The sequence below is a fragment of the Barbus barbus genome (genome assembly GCF_936440315.1).
Source record: "Barbus barbus genome assembly, chromosome: 46".
In the NCBI taxonomy this organism is placed as follows: Eukaryota; Metazoa; Chordata; class Actinopteri; order Cypriniformes; family Cyprinidae; genus Barbus; species Barbus barbus.
Window position 1 is genome coordinate 5,185,079 of NC_136724.1, and position 15,259 is coordinate 5,200,337.

The following is a 15,259-nucleotide window of genomic DNA, read 5'->3' on the forward strand; positions in this document are numbered from 1 at the left end:
AAATGATATAAATATAGACATGTTTTGCCCCCATATCTTGAATTTTGGCAGCATTCAAAATGCATTTTAATAGACCGAATCACGCAGTGAAATAATGCACTCTAAAAGCACACATGCACTAATCTAACCTGCTACATCACATATAGAATGCGTGCGCGCTGTAGGTGTGTTTTGTTTTTTGCAATATTCGATAGCATCAAATCGCACATTGTTAAAACAACAATTACGATATTATCGTAGATGTTATATATATCACACACCCCTAGATGACAAGCAGTATAACTGATATTGATGGTGTTGATAAAGGAAAAATCACACAGGTGTCTAAATTGCACCACTGTGACACCACTATTCTAGTAGTAAATGATATGTAAAAATACAGTTTATTATTATCTTTTGTCAGTTGTTGCTGTATCAGAGGGGAAGTGGAGAATAGTGTGATTTCCTTTATCGATCCTTTGTCACTTATGGTAAATCAAATCTCAAAATTTTAGTTTCATCCAAACGCTGAGATCAATTCCATTGCCTTTGCAGCCTCCCTGGTGAGCGGTCCAACTGTAAGGTGTACGGTGTCAACCCTGTCAGTAGGGCTGGGTATCGAGTTCGATACTTTTTAGGCACCGACCAAATTGCCTCGATACCACAGTATCGAATATCGAATACCGAGTATCGAAAAACGTGTTGTCGTTCGGTACCAAATTCCGATACCTAAGGGGTTAATATCATCAACCTCAGTGAGGCAATAAGCCTGCAGCACTAGGTGCGTTTGACTAGAAACGGCGTGAATCGATCACTGTTTGATCAGCAGTCTGCTCTCGCTCGGTTTCGTTTACTACACAGACTGAAGTGCGCGTGACGCTCGTGGTGATTTCAGCTTCTGCCGTCTCACTAAATGAGGACATAAACACATGAACAACATCTCCAGAACTGCTCTGAGAGTCACTCCATGAGCATTTGACCATTTGATTCGAGTAAAACTAGTGTCATATCTAGGGATGCAACGGTTATAGATTTTGCTGGTACGATTATTGTCTGATGAATAATCACGGTTTTACGATTATGACGATTATTAGGCATTTATTCATTTCCCAACATTAATAATGTATAAAATCACATGAACACTCTTTAGATGTTGTGTTATTTATTGCTGGCTTTTGAAACAGAAATAACACAGTAACCAACAATACAGCACAAAATAATAATAAACAAACAACAAACAAAAGTCCATCTCTCCCATTAGAATTAAAAAAGGTGACCGCTGCTCTGTAAACATCCATGACAGTAATTCTCTTTTGAAAATAATGAACGAAAGAACAATAGGTAGGTCCCATTTGTTAACATTAGTTAAAGCAGGTTAACATTAACTAAAAATGTGCAATAGCTAATTGTTGCAGTAGTTAATATTCTTTGTTAATGTTGATTAATAAAAAATACAACTATGTTAGTTAATGTTAGCTCCATTGAATATGTTTTAGCTTAGAAAAAATGTTTGAAAATAAATAGCTCATTAAGTCTTTAAGTAAGAGTTATTTGATGCTATTGTGAAGACTAAAGCGAATATAAATATCTAAATGACTGAGTGTGAAACATTATTTACACAGTTTTAGGAAAGAAGCGCAGCTGATTTGTTTACTAGGTTACCGGGGTAACGGCAGCGGCAGCGCCCTCTAGTGGCGAATGTGCGTCATTCAGCGCGTCTTCACTTTAACTCGCTTCCGCTTTTCTTCTCATCTGTGCTCATTTAAATTAAACCGTTGCCTTTTTAAAGTTCTAAAGTAATCATATGAGGCTGCATCGCAATTTTTCCATAAATAAACAGAATAAATTAATACGTTTGTTATAGGCTACTGTATAAATTAGGCTGTTTTGTATTTTGTTTTGTATTCGCACTTGTGCTCCTAAATACATTTTCCAGTTCGCACACATCTATTTTTAGTCGCAAATGCGAGTGAAATGCTCGCACTGTGGAGCCCTGCACACTACTATTGACAGGCATTTCTTTGGTGGAAATAAAGCTTCGCTGTTTAGTCCCTCTGTCACTAATATAATTAACGTTAGTGTAGTAGCCTCAGTGTCTCTGATAATTTTAAGCTGGTGCACCACTAGTGTGACTTTGTTTTCATTTTGCACAAGGTGCAACAGTTCAGCTCCGTGCAACAGAAACACTCGGTTTTGTGGAACCTTTACGATTAATTAACCATGACGTTTTAAAGCGCGGTTAATCGCAGAACCGGTTAATCGCTGCATCCCTAGTCATATCATATACACACAGAACTGTAAAGGTATTCACGGCAACCCGTAAAAATAAAAGTTCGATTTAGCTTGGAAGACACTGCATTAGAAATATATTAATATTGTTCAGCAGAGTTTACATACTGACTGTGGTGTAGTCTACGTGATACGCTGGTATACAGCATATACCCACTAGCACAAGGTCAAGGATTAAAAAAGCGTGATGATACGTAACAACATCTTTGTGACAGAACTTTCACACGTTCATTTATAAATTCTCCCCGTCTGTGTTGATCAAAGCACTGACTTCTTGAAAATCACGCTGTGCTTCTGTTGATGACCAGTGCTATTGCGCAACTCTTTAATTTCAACTGACTGGCTATGGCCTTCCTAAAAATGTGCCACTGCTGTGCGTCGCCACGAAAGCTTATCATTTGAACGTGTTTTTATGCCTTGCCCATTTAAACATTCAATAGATTAAATAAGCATTCAAACACAGGATGCAGAAAAACTCAAATGAATAGGCTACTCGTGCACCATGTTTGGTGAGCACGAGTACGTAAACTTAAGTGAACGTAAACAGTGTATCATATTGGATGTATTGTATCTTAATACGCATATAAGCAGGGCCTAAAAGTTCTTTAGAAGACATCAACAACTCTAGACTGAAGACTTCAAATTATTTTCATGTTACAGTGTTACAAGTACAGACAAACACTTAAGCTATAGCTCTTAAGTTAACAACACACAAACAGTTGTAATCTTTCATGTGTTTTTTGAACATCCCACTGAACATTTACAGTGGTGTAGAAAAAATTTACTTTGCCTTTTTACTGTTACCTGGATGATCCATCAGCTGTCCTCAATGTAAAAAGATGGATCTCAATATATATATTTATATATAAGAGATTTTATAGCGTTACATGTTATAATATGCTTAGACGGGACCGGCGCCCACCAGGGCGGAGCAGACGGGACCGGAACCCACCAGGGCGGAGCAGACGAGACCGGAGCCCACCAGGGCAGAGCAGGCGAGACCAGAGCCCACCAGGGCAGAGCAGGCGAGACCAGAGCCCACCAGGGCAGAGCAGGCGAGACCAGAGCCCACCAGGGCAGAGCAGGCGAGACCGGAGCCCACCAGGGCAGAGCAGGCGAGACCAGAGCCCACCAGGGCAGAGCAGGCGAGACCAGAGCCCACCAGGGCAGAGCAGGCGAGACCAGAGCCCACCAGGGCGGAGCAGGCGAGTTTATGGACTATGCTCTGCTGACTGTGGGTTCAGCGTTCACCGTGGGGGTTGCGGAGGAACGCGACAACGGCCCCAAGTATGTCAAAGAGCCAAGTCGAGTCCCAGCCTCCGTCAAAAAGTCAATGTGGTGAACGGGTGACCTCTAGTGGTGGTTGACCGGGAGAGCAAGGACCAGATTCGTGACAGTTTGCTTGCTGTTTAATAATCATTTGATACGGGCAGCTCCAGTAGTAAGATTGAAGGATTTATCTTGAACTCTGTCACGGAAATTAGTCAATTTACAATTAATTGTGTACCTATGTTGTATAACGCCGTGGACGAGCGCTTCTAAAATCAATGAATGGATGATTTAGCTGCGGGCGCCATCTTCTGGCAAGACGCGGGAATTAATTCGGCGCGCGACTCTCGCAGTGCATTCTGGGTCATCTCTAGCCGTTGAGTGTACATCGGTTGTACACTCGTTTTTGCGGTGCATTGTGGGATTGAATGAGTGCACTCGAGCACATCCACTATGGTTTCGAACACCACTTAAAATGGCTGTCCATTAGCAAGTTGTATAGGGGGCGATTTCGGATACAGCCCTTGTCATGTATTGATGTTGTTAACTGCTTTTGGTGTGTCTAGTTTTTTCATGCCACGTCTGTTCGTGCCTTGCCAAGTCGGTTTCATGCCAAGTCTTTGTCTGTTTGTATTATGTTTGGATTTTGGATTTCATGTTGGTAAATAAACTGCACTTGGGTTCTCACTACGCTCGCCTTCAGTGGACTCGTTACATCATTACTTTAAATAAAATAAAGTTAATAATTTTAATAGTAGCCTAGTAGTAGCAGAATGCAGTGGTGTAGTCTAGTTTTTTGTAGTGAGCATACTGTGCTTTTTCCCTCCCTCTCCCGGCCGCACCCTATAAGCACTACTAACTAATGTGTACTAACTGAGAGCTTTCTGAAAGACTGCTTATGTGATATCAACATGTCAATTTATTATAAGCAACACTAGACAGCCAATGACATTTACAGATGGGGAGACTGGACTGTTTTTCTACTGTGTTAATAATCTAACTCAGACAGTTAAGAGCTATATTTTTCCTGAATATGGTCCCTGGAGCACAGGTTTTATCAGCTGGCAATTTACAATGCTCATTTAAGACTGCCTGTTTTTAAATTCCTAAGCCTGACCTTCATTCCACAAGGCTGGCCAGGAGTTCTCATCTCTCTCATCATCTGAAACAAGGAGATGTATAACATTGTATTCAGTTTAACTGCTGTACACAGTATCTGTATCTTTCCCCTTCTCCTGCATTCATTGATCCACACACTAATGTTACTGAACTTATAAGCTAGTTATGTTGGCCTGAGAAAGTCAACATACTGTTGACTGTGTGAAAGATGCTTGGGACAGTTGACTGATCTGTCACTGCTCCCTGGGCCGTAGCTGGGGTTTGCGGGGCCCCGGTGCAGGTTGTACCTGTGGGCCCTATTTGAAATAGTTTAATACATGTTTGTTCTATATATTTATTTGTGCTATTTACACAATGTTTAAGTTTTTTCAAGTTTGTAGGTGTCTAGGTACAGAAACTGAATAATCAAATATAAAATAGCATTGCATAGTCTTCACTGTATAAATTAAATATAGATGAATTCTTGTTAAACTACAAAGAAGTTCAGTAAAGAGCTGTGAGTGATTTTCTATGATTTAATTTCTTGGATTAACATTAAGAACACTGACAGCAGCTAGTACATTCAGCTGCTGTGATTCATAGATCACTTTAAAACAAAAGGAACACATTGATAATTCCAACTCAGGAAGGAGACTATCAAATTTGGGGGCAAGTAACCAAGACTGATGGTTAAAGAGATGGCCATCACATGTGTTTCACGATAGAAATCACGAGCTTCCTTAGATTGACTTTTCCCCCACACATGGAAGACACAGACCAGACCGAAATTCCTTTGTCCACAGAACATGTCTTTTAGTTCTCCACAGAATTGCACAGAGCACCTAAAATCATCTTAAAAGACTTAAGAACAACTAATCATTTCTATGCATAACTCCGTATGTAACACACACAATTAACTATCATGGTTTAATCACATATTATGTATGTCTTTTTAATAGTTATTGAACGACTTTAAGGATTTATATTCGTATTTGGTATGTATGAGTTTGAAACATCATGCTTTAAACATTTCTTCCAATCAATTCTTTGTCAAATGTATCATAGTCTTGTTATAGAAATCATGTCCAAAAGTATACTTTGCAAGAGCGTGTAAAGTTAGGACATGTGGTTGACCAGATAACATGCTGATTTTATGGATGGGGAGGAGAAACGAGCTAAGATCATATGTAATTGGTCAAGGCACCCATTGGGACGGGTTTAAAAGCCGAGTTTAAAAACTCAGGACACCATCAAACTCTCTTCTCTTCTCTTCTCTTCTCTTCTCTTCTCTTCTCTTCTCTTCTCTTCTCTTCTCTTCTCTTCTCTTCTCTTCTCGTCTCTTCTCGTCTCTTCTCTTCAACCTCTCTGCTCTCCTAACTTTTAGCCATGCTTTTTGTCATTACTTTCTGTGTTCTTTGAGCATGCTTTGGCCTGCACGCCAGCTGCTACCACGATGAGAAGAAAAACCACCTTGTCTCTTTGCATCCTTTTATTATTTTACTTCAGATTCTTTTCTTTTCGTTGAGTTTTGTGTTCAAAAGTTTAGTTTGCCGCAAAGTCCAGTTCGACTGCACCCACTTCAAACTTCAACTAGCAGCTGACTCTGAAACTATTTCGTCAGCCAATGCCCAAGACTTCACTACGAACGACCACTGAACTGTCAGCCAATCAGCAACCTCGGGAAACCTCCTTTCCTACAAGAACAGGGACAAAAGGGAATCCCTTAACACAAAGGCAATGCAAGCAATGATTTAGCCTCATTGAGAAACTCAATGTGAGGGTTAATTAAGTGACTGATAGTTGTTCAGGTCTATGCAATAGCACATATTGCTGTAAACTTGGGATATCACATTTTGGAAACATTTTAAATTAAGGTACACATTCGCTATTAACTAATTGCTTATTAACATGCTTATTACTAGCATATTAGCTGCTAGTACTTATAAAGCACATATTAATGCCTTATTCTGCACATCCATATTCTACGCCCAACAGACCATTAATTAAGAGTTTTTCTTTAATAAACTCATAGTTACTGCTTATTGGGAGTGAATAAGGCAGTTGAGAATTATGATCTTAATACGCTTTGCTTATTATGGGCCTCATAAGCTGGTAGTAGCAGAAGAATAGTAATTCTCTCTTAATAAATATAGTTTATTCTTCTGTAACAACACGCATAACTACTAGTGTTTATTGTGTCCAATCAACCCTAAATTAAGTCTTTATATGTCTGAATATGTTACTCATTCTAAAGTGAGGTTTTGCTCATTACTAATTCACTAGTAGTAAGCCACTTACTAACCCATAACCGTTCCCTATTCTAAAGCTGCCTCCTCTTCACAATTAATACGTCCATTACAGCACACAACTACAATTAACGAACCTTAGTCTTAAGGTTTCACCTTAAAAAAGGTCTCTGGTTACGTATGTAATCTTGGTTCACTGAAACGTGGGGAAAATGTATGGAAGATGCCGGCAGTGTCAAAGTGACCGATGTCTACTAAGGTTCACAGGTTATATTTCTATTCAATAACAGACCAAAGACAGCACAAGTAGAAATATATCCTTTAATGTAAGACAACGTCTGTGATTTACAAACCTATTACAACTTTTTATGGCCAAGACAAAATGTGTTGCTGTAAACAGTATGGCACATTTCTATTTAGCACTCTAAATATAACAAAAACAAATACATATTTACAATTTTTCATACAGTACTTCCAACATTACATATTTAAACTGAAAGTTGAAAACTAGCATTTCAATACTCCATCAGTGGAAGAAGTTGACTGGATTTTCATGTCTTTTTTTCTCAGGGTCTCAGTCCTTAACTGAAAATAAATGTTGGGTCAACTTCTACATTTAAGCACATTTCAGGCATTTAAACACGAAAACAGTACATTCAGTGTGTTGAAACAGTAGTAGTATAAAAATCAACTTGCTAGCTACAGTATATGCAAGTAAATTTCATGTAGGCCTCATATATTTTTTCCTGATGTCATGCAAAAGCATTCCAAGTGGTCCATTTCTATTATTGTTCCCACGCCAGTAAGTCCACTCAATTACATCCAAGTGGTCTTTCAACATATTTTGTGTGCGGTTTCCTCTTAGTCGCCAAATAGTTGACTTACAAACACCCCAATGTCTCTCGAGGTTCTGTGTATGTGCACCTGTAACAGGGTAAACAAAATTTTCTTTATGGTTAACAATCTGGTGATCATAACCTTCATTCTGAAGATGGCAGTAAGACCGCCATCCATCTGAAATGACTGAGCTTCCCTGGCGAATGTGCTTCTTTATGAGGGGCATGAGATGTTTGGCTGAACGACGATGCACAACTTTAAAAATAGGTCTCAACCTTGATGCCTAGCATTCCGAATACCCAGGTGCTCCTGTGGCTCGTCCTCTGTTGTACTGGAATTGACAAGAGGCAATTATGTTAAAACGAGGATAGTGACACCCACTATTAAATGTTTCTGCAATCATGGTATAACATAAGGGAATAAATTCAAAAGTTCTATCTAAATTGAACTCTTATCAGGACGCAGTTGATTTGAACTGATTATCAACACTTTCAGGATTAACAAATAAATATATATAAAACAGGTGCGGTTGACGATTTTTATCAATTCATTTATTAAATTCTGATTGGATGTAAACAGGTCCAATCAAACGAGGATATCAGGAAGCAACGCCTACATGATGCACATGACGACAGGGAGTTGACTGCGGAGTGTTAATCAAGTTACCCCTTCCCACTTAAGGTAGTTTTACTGAGATTTCTTATCACGTGCGAATTGGCCATTAATATTACAGACGCCCTGCTGTAAAAGAACACAGTGTACAGGATAAATTGTATTGTGTATTATACTGTCTCTACATTCATGAATCTACATTCAGTCAGTGTGTTCAGCTTTATTTAACATCATTTTAGATGCTAAATTATGCAATGGACACCAAGGAGGAATTCTGAAATGTTTAAGCAAAATGCATACCTTTCTTTTATGGCCAAATTTGCTTTCATCTATCAGAACAATTTATCTTCTTCCAATAGTCTGCTTGCCTCTTTTTCTCATTCTTTTCATTGCAGATTTACAAACTCTTCTCAGCTTGTCTGACAGTTTACTCAGAGTTGCAGAGCTCAGAGTAATCCCCTCCTGTAGCATGTCCACTTGTCGCAGTCGAAGACCTTAGGCAAATCTGTAATGAAAAAACAAAACAAAATATTTAAGCTACACAATTAAGACATTGGGATTGAAGGCCATTTCTCTCAACATGATGACCACAATGTCCCATTTGCAGATGCAGCACTGCCCAACATGCATGCACGATAGATGTCAGTCTACCTTCTCCAAGTACCTGAGGTCTGACCAGAGACCCAAGTGGGTTCAGTGCCTCAGACATGGGCCGGGACTGATATTAGTAGCTCTAGATGCTTGATAATGTTAAATAAACATGCTTTTCACCAAATATATCCGGGAAGATCTTAATTATTTTGAACAATATCAAATTTCTATTATGGAGAAGAATGCTAGTAACTTGACAGTATAGGTTACTACACACTGTAAAACCCGCATTCAATGTGAATGGCCTTTTACAGTACTCATCAGAATTACAGTTTAAAAAGTCAGTCTTTTCAGTTGTTTATTTTTTTTAATGCTAACCGGTTGTGTGTTTTCCAGTTCAAACCAATTATTCCACTGAATCATGAAACAAATATTTATTTGACGGCCAGTTTTTCCAGTTCTCTGAAAAGAACAGTGTAGGAGGAGTGACGACAGTGCAAGGAGAGAGGACCAGGCACTGTCGCCACTCCTGCTTTTATCCTTCCGGAGCTCCTCCGTGGGACTCGAGACCGGTGAGTGGTGCAGGTGTCGCTCATTATCATTAACTCCACCGGCCTTGCTCCGTTCCCACGGCTCTCGGCCCTGCCCCACTCCCTACAAACAGATTCAAAGGAATGATTTATTCACGGTTACATTTCTCTAGTTTTTTTCAAATCAGTCATCAGAAATCTGGGACAGATCAGGAATAACGAAATAATCGAAAGGAATTGTTTCTCATGTCAGTCTCAGCACCCATGAATGAACATACAGCTGGATTTAACAATATTCACAACTGGATTTAACAATATTTTATTTAAAACAAATGCATATTAAATAAGAATTATATTAAACTACCAAACTCCTCCTACTGTATATACTGTTGCTATAAATGTTTTAGGCTAAAATTTCAGGCTTTTGTGTATAACATTTAAAAACTTTACAAGTTAGGTTAGGTAAGAAGCGATTTGGGTCAGATGGTCCGGTACAGACCTTAGGACCCGAGAAGACCTATGATGTGTTTTTATACAATGTAAAAAACTGCTCACCTATAGATGAAATGCATCCATGTTTGAAGTGAAATATGAGACTTCTCAAACATGGAGCCATGTCGGATGGACTTCACAAATGATTTTCCTTTGTGACTTGAATCTCTGCATATCCTGAAAATTAAGAATGAATATAAACAGCTGTGTGATTTGTATTGTGCCTTTAATTTATACTAACGGTTTTCTACTATTTTACCAACGGTAATATTGTGCAATTTATGATTACAAAGCATAATAACAGAACCAGCCAATGGTTCAGTTGTAGCTGAAAGGTTAGGGTAAGGGATATATGATATTGTCGCGTTGTTGTCAGGCGGAAACCTCACATTTCCAAAAATATATATATTTTTAATAATTAAACACTGTGTTGTCAAAGTTTATATCGTGCCCCCCCCCCCCCCCCCCCCCCATCATTGGAATGGCCAAATCTGAAGCAGTAAATGCATTGTATTGCATTTTTATCAACTTGCAGTTTTAAAGTTTACTGTGTCTATGGACACTCAGTTTTTGTGTGTCATTTGGACATAATGTCATGTTATTATAGATTAAAGAACTGTTTCTTTATTCCCCATTGCATAGCATGCTTAAACTTCACAAATATATCAGATTAGGCTGATGGCAGTAGGGGTGTGCGATATTGACAAAAAATGATATCTCAATATTTTCAGTAACAATAATTAGATGATATTTTCCTAAATATGTTATTGGACCTGAATGCATTTTACCTGTAGTTACAAATGCAGAAATAATGTTTTGATATTTCAAACCGAAAACGTTGAATACTGACATTTGAAATTATTTTAAACATTATTACTTTAAATGTGAAATTAAAACTGCAAGTAGGTGGCAGCAAGTCGCTGCCAATGAGTGAGTCATTGTGATTCAACCTTAACTTTTTGTTTATTGAACTGTTGTATGAAATCAATATCACATTTGTAATCATGCTCATTCTTGGGGAGGAAATGTCAGCATTCGTGAGATATTGATTAAATATATCAAATGATATACATATAGACATGTTTTGCCCCCATATCTTGAATTTTGGCAGCATTCAAAATGCATTTTAATAGACCGAATCACGCAGTGAAATAATGCACTCTAAAAGCACACATGCACTAATCTAACCTGCTACATCACATATAGAATGCGTGCGCGCTGTAGGTGTGTTTTGTTTTTTGCAATATTCGATAGCATCAAATCGCACATTGTTAAAACAACAATTACGATATTATCGTAGATGATATATATATCGCACACCCCTAGATGACAAGCAGTATAACTGATATTGATGGTGTTGATAAAGGAAAAATCACACAGGTGTCTAAATTGCACCACTGTGACACCACTATTCTAGTAGTAAATGATATGTAAAAATACAGTTTATTATTATCTTTTGTCAGTTGTTGCTGTATCAGAGGGGAAGTGGAGAATAGTGTGATTTCCTTTATCGATCCTTTGTCACTTATGGTAAATCAAATCTCAAAATTTTAGTTTCATCCAAACGCTGAGATCAATTCCATTGCCTTTGCAGCCTCCCTGGTGAGCGGTCCAACTGTAAGGTGTACGGTGTCAACCCTGTCAGTAGGGCTGGGTATCGAGTTCGATACTTTTTAGGCACCGACCAAATTGCCTCGATACCACAGAGTATCAAAAAAACGTCTTGTCGTTCGGTACCAAATTTCGATACCTGGGGTTAATATCATCAACCTCAGTGAGGCAATAAGCCTGCAGCACTAGGTGCGTTTGACTAGAAACGGCGTGAATCGATCAGTGTTTGATCAGCAGTCTGCTCTCGCTCGGTTTCGTTTACTACACAGACTGAAGTGCGCGTGACGCTCGTGGTGATTTCAGCTTCTGCCGTCTCACTAAATGAGGACATAAACACATGAACAACATCTCCAGAACTGCTCTGAGAGTCACTCCATGAGCATTTGACCATTTGATTCGAGTAAAACTAGTGTCATATCATATACACACAGAACTGTAAAGGTATTCACGGCAACCCGTAAAAATAAAAGTTCGATTTAGCTTGGAAGACACTGCGTTAGAAATATATTAATATTGTTCAGCAGATTTTACATACTGACTGTGGTGTAGTCTACGTGATACGCTGGTATACAGCATATACCCACTAGCAAAAGATCAAGGATTAAAAAAGCGTGATGATACGTAACAACATCTTTGTGACAGAACTTTCACACGTTCATTTATAAATTCTCCCCGTCTGTGTTGATCAAAGCACTGACTTCTTGAAAATCACGCTGTGTTTCTGTTGATGACCAGTGCTATTGCGCAACTCTTTAATTTCAACTGACTGGCTATGGCCTTCCTAAAAATGTGCCACTGCTGTGCGTCGCCACGAAAGCTTATCATTTGAACGTGTTTTTATGCCTTGCCCATTTAAACATTCAATAGATTAAATAAGCATTCAAACACAGGATGCAGAAAAACTCAAATGAATAGGCTACTCGTGCACCATGTTTGGTGAGCACGAGTACGTAAACTTAAATGAACGTAAACAGTGTATCATATTGGATGTATTGTATCTTAATACGCATATAAGCAGGGCCTAAAAGTTCTTTAGAAGACATAAACAACTCAAGACTGAAGACTTCAAATTATTTTCATGTTACAGTGTTACAAGTACAGACAAACACTTAAGTTATAGCTCTTAAGTTAACAACACACAAACAGCTGTAATCTTCCATGTGTTTTTTGAACATCCCACTGAACATTTACAGTGGTGTAGAAAAAATTAGCTTTGCCTTTTTACTGTTACCTGGATAATCCACAGCTGTCCTCAATGTAAAAAGATGGATCTCAATATATATATTTATATATAAGAGACTTTATAGCGTTACATGTTATAATATGCTTAACCTAATATGAACTGCAATAGCAGAATAATCAATCAAAGCCTTCACATTATTTAGTGAAATAATCAACAATTAGTTAATCATTCTAATAATAGATTAATTGATTATAAAAAATAATCCTTTGATGCAGCTGTACTCTCTACCCCTTATATCCAGCCTTCTGGTCAGCACTACAGAGCACCAGAGCAGCCAGACAAAAAAAAAAAAAAAAACTTTCTATTGTCAAGCCACCTTATGAACAGTTAAATTTATTGGCCATTATATTGCACAGTTTTTTTATTCTGTTCACGGTGTGTGTGTGTTTACTGCTGGCTGGCTGGCTGGCTGTGTGTGTGTGTGTACGTTGGATGGGTTAAATGCAGAGCACGAATTCCGAGTATGGGTCACCATACTTGGCAGTATGTCAAAATGTATTCCGAAAAGCATTAAATAACAAAATAAAATGTGACACTAAGCAAGTTTCTTCTGTGGCGGGAGGAGCAAATACAGACACAGTGGGTGTGGCGTCAAGCCTCGGAGAGGTTTTTATTAAACAATAAAAGGTAAAAGAAAGTGTCCAAAGGGGGAAAATTGTCCAAATAAACGGGGAATCTGGTGTCCTCGTTGTGCTGCGGGGCTTGTGCAGGAGGGTAGTGTTCAGAGGGGAAGGGTCCAGGGAAGGGGCGGAGTCCGGTGGCCGCACGCGCTCCCCTCTCGGGGCCGGGAGGAGTGGCGGCGGCGTCTCCTCCAACTCCTGGGTTCCCGGCGCTTCTGGGGGATTCGACGGCCCGGCATCCTGGCCCTTCAGCCGTCTCACGGGTGCGGCAGTCCTCCTCCTCGACGCACCCTTCCTGGACCCACGAGGACACCAGCGTGCATGCACGGGGAAGAGACCGGTCTACAGAGGAGAGGCGCGCTCGGCATTTAAACGGCGGCGGTGATGAGGCTCCATTCACATCAGGTGCGCCTCATCACACGCCGCCAGCCCTGGCTGTTTCAGCGCCCCTCCTCTCTCACACACTCACTCCCGTCGGGAGCCTGGTGAAGGGCGGCGAATACAGGACGGGGTGGTGATGACAATAAGGGGGGAGGCAGCCGACTCGTCACACTTCCCATAGAAAAGCTGTTTCGGCTTGGCGTCTTCAGGTATCACAAACAAATGGCGAAAGCTTCTGATAATATATGCACTGTAAAAAAAAATAAAGTTGAGCCAACTTAAAATTTTAAGGCAACCAGCTTCAGCAGATTTTTGAGTTCTCTCAATTTATTTTTGTAGGAGATTCTCAACTTTTTGCTGTATAAACTTTTGTTTGAAATTTTAAGTTGGCTCAACTTTTTTTTTTATAGTGTGCTTGTTTCCGCGTCAGCGCTCTGACATCAAATAAATACAGTCTAAGAAACTAGAGTGAAAACAGCTGTTGCCGGCTTCTGATCAGCCCAACCAATAAGGTAGGACTGCTTCTGGTAGGACAATCACACAGGCTCGTTCTCAGCTGAGGCGCAAATTATTCTAATTTCCAGTAAGTGCAATTAACAGAGAAAACGAAACGAAAATGCAGAGTAGAAATAGGTAGGAAACGAACTATTCCTTCCTAGTAGCAAGTAAATTATTTAAACAACAGAACTGCAACCAAGTTATTCAAAATACTTACGTGAGCTGTCGTCCGTCTCTTCTGGTGACTAATCGGCTTTCCCGTTAATAATTTCCATATTTCCAGGGTGGGCTAATAGGGCTAATAATATCCTTTAATTGTATCTATAAATTCAAATAGCCCTTCGTTGGTGCCCTCTTGGACTGCATTTATTAATGTGGTATATTTTCCTTGCAATAAAAGAGGAAAAATGTTGTGAAAGTGCCACCGTGTCTGCGCTCTCAGAGAAACTCTTGTGTTCTAAAAAATTGTAGGCTATTATTTTTTTGGATAAATAGGGGAAAAAAGAACTGCTGAATTATGTAGTTCCAATAGCAAGAGTTAACTATCTGCAAGACAGTTAGCATCTAATGTCACTCACCTTAAACAAAGGAAAACTGGATAAACAAATGAGTATGACTAAGGACAGCTGTGTTGTGAGACAAAATATCGTCATCTGATTTCATAGCAGTGTAACCAGTTTAACAGAACACTGGTTTGAGGTCCAGAGTACATGTACTTTGAGAATACTAGGAGAACAGCAGATTTAACCATGGTCACACAATCCGTGAAGAAATCAAATCAACCAGGTAATCACTATTTTGTCACTTTTGCCATATTGGTCAAAATGGTTTCATGTTTTGAAGGATTTGAAAGTTGCTCATTTGTATGTATTGTCAGTCGGCAGGTTAAGATATGCATTACTGCTGGCATGTTTTCTTTGTACATCATCCTATCTGGTAAGTTCTTAAGAAATCTGATATATA

At 39.3% G+C, this 15,259-nt stretch overlaps 1 protein-coding gene across 2 annotated transcripts in view; it reads left to right on the forward strand.

Annotated features, from left to right (window-relative positions):
* The first annotated feature begins 14,336 nt into the window (after window positions 1-14,336).
* LOC306864680 (NXPE family member 3-like) overlaps window positions 14,337-15,259 on the forward strand; it is a 30,431-nt gene continuing 29,508 nt past the window's right edge. Inside the window, exons 1-2 of one of the 2 annotated variants that reach the window (XM_079408839.1) lie at window positions 14,337-15,082; window positions 15,174-15,232. In XM_079408839.1, the coding sequence (XP_079264965.1) occupies window positions 15,007-15,082; window positions 15,174-15,232 (135 nt within the window). In that variant the 5' untranslated portion in view covers window positions 14,337-15,006. The remainder of the gene's footprint in view (window positions 15,083-15,173; window positions 15,233-15,259) is intronic. The other variant, XM_079408838.1, reaches the window with a different exon arrangement.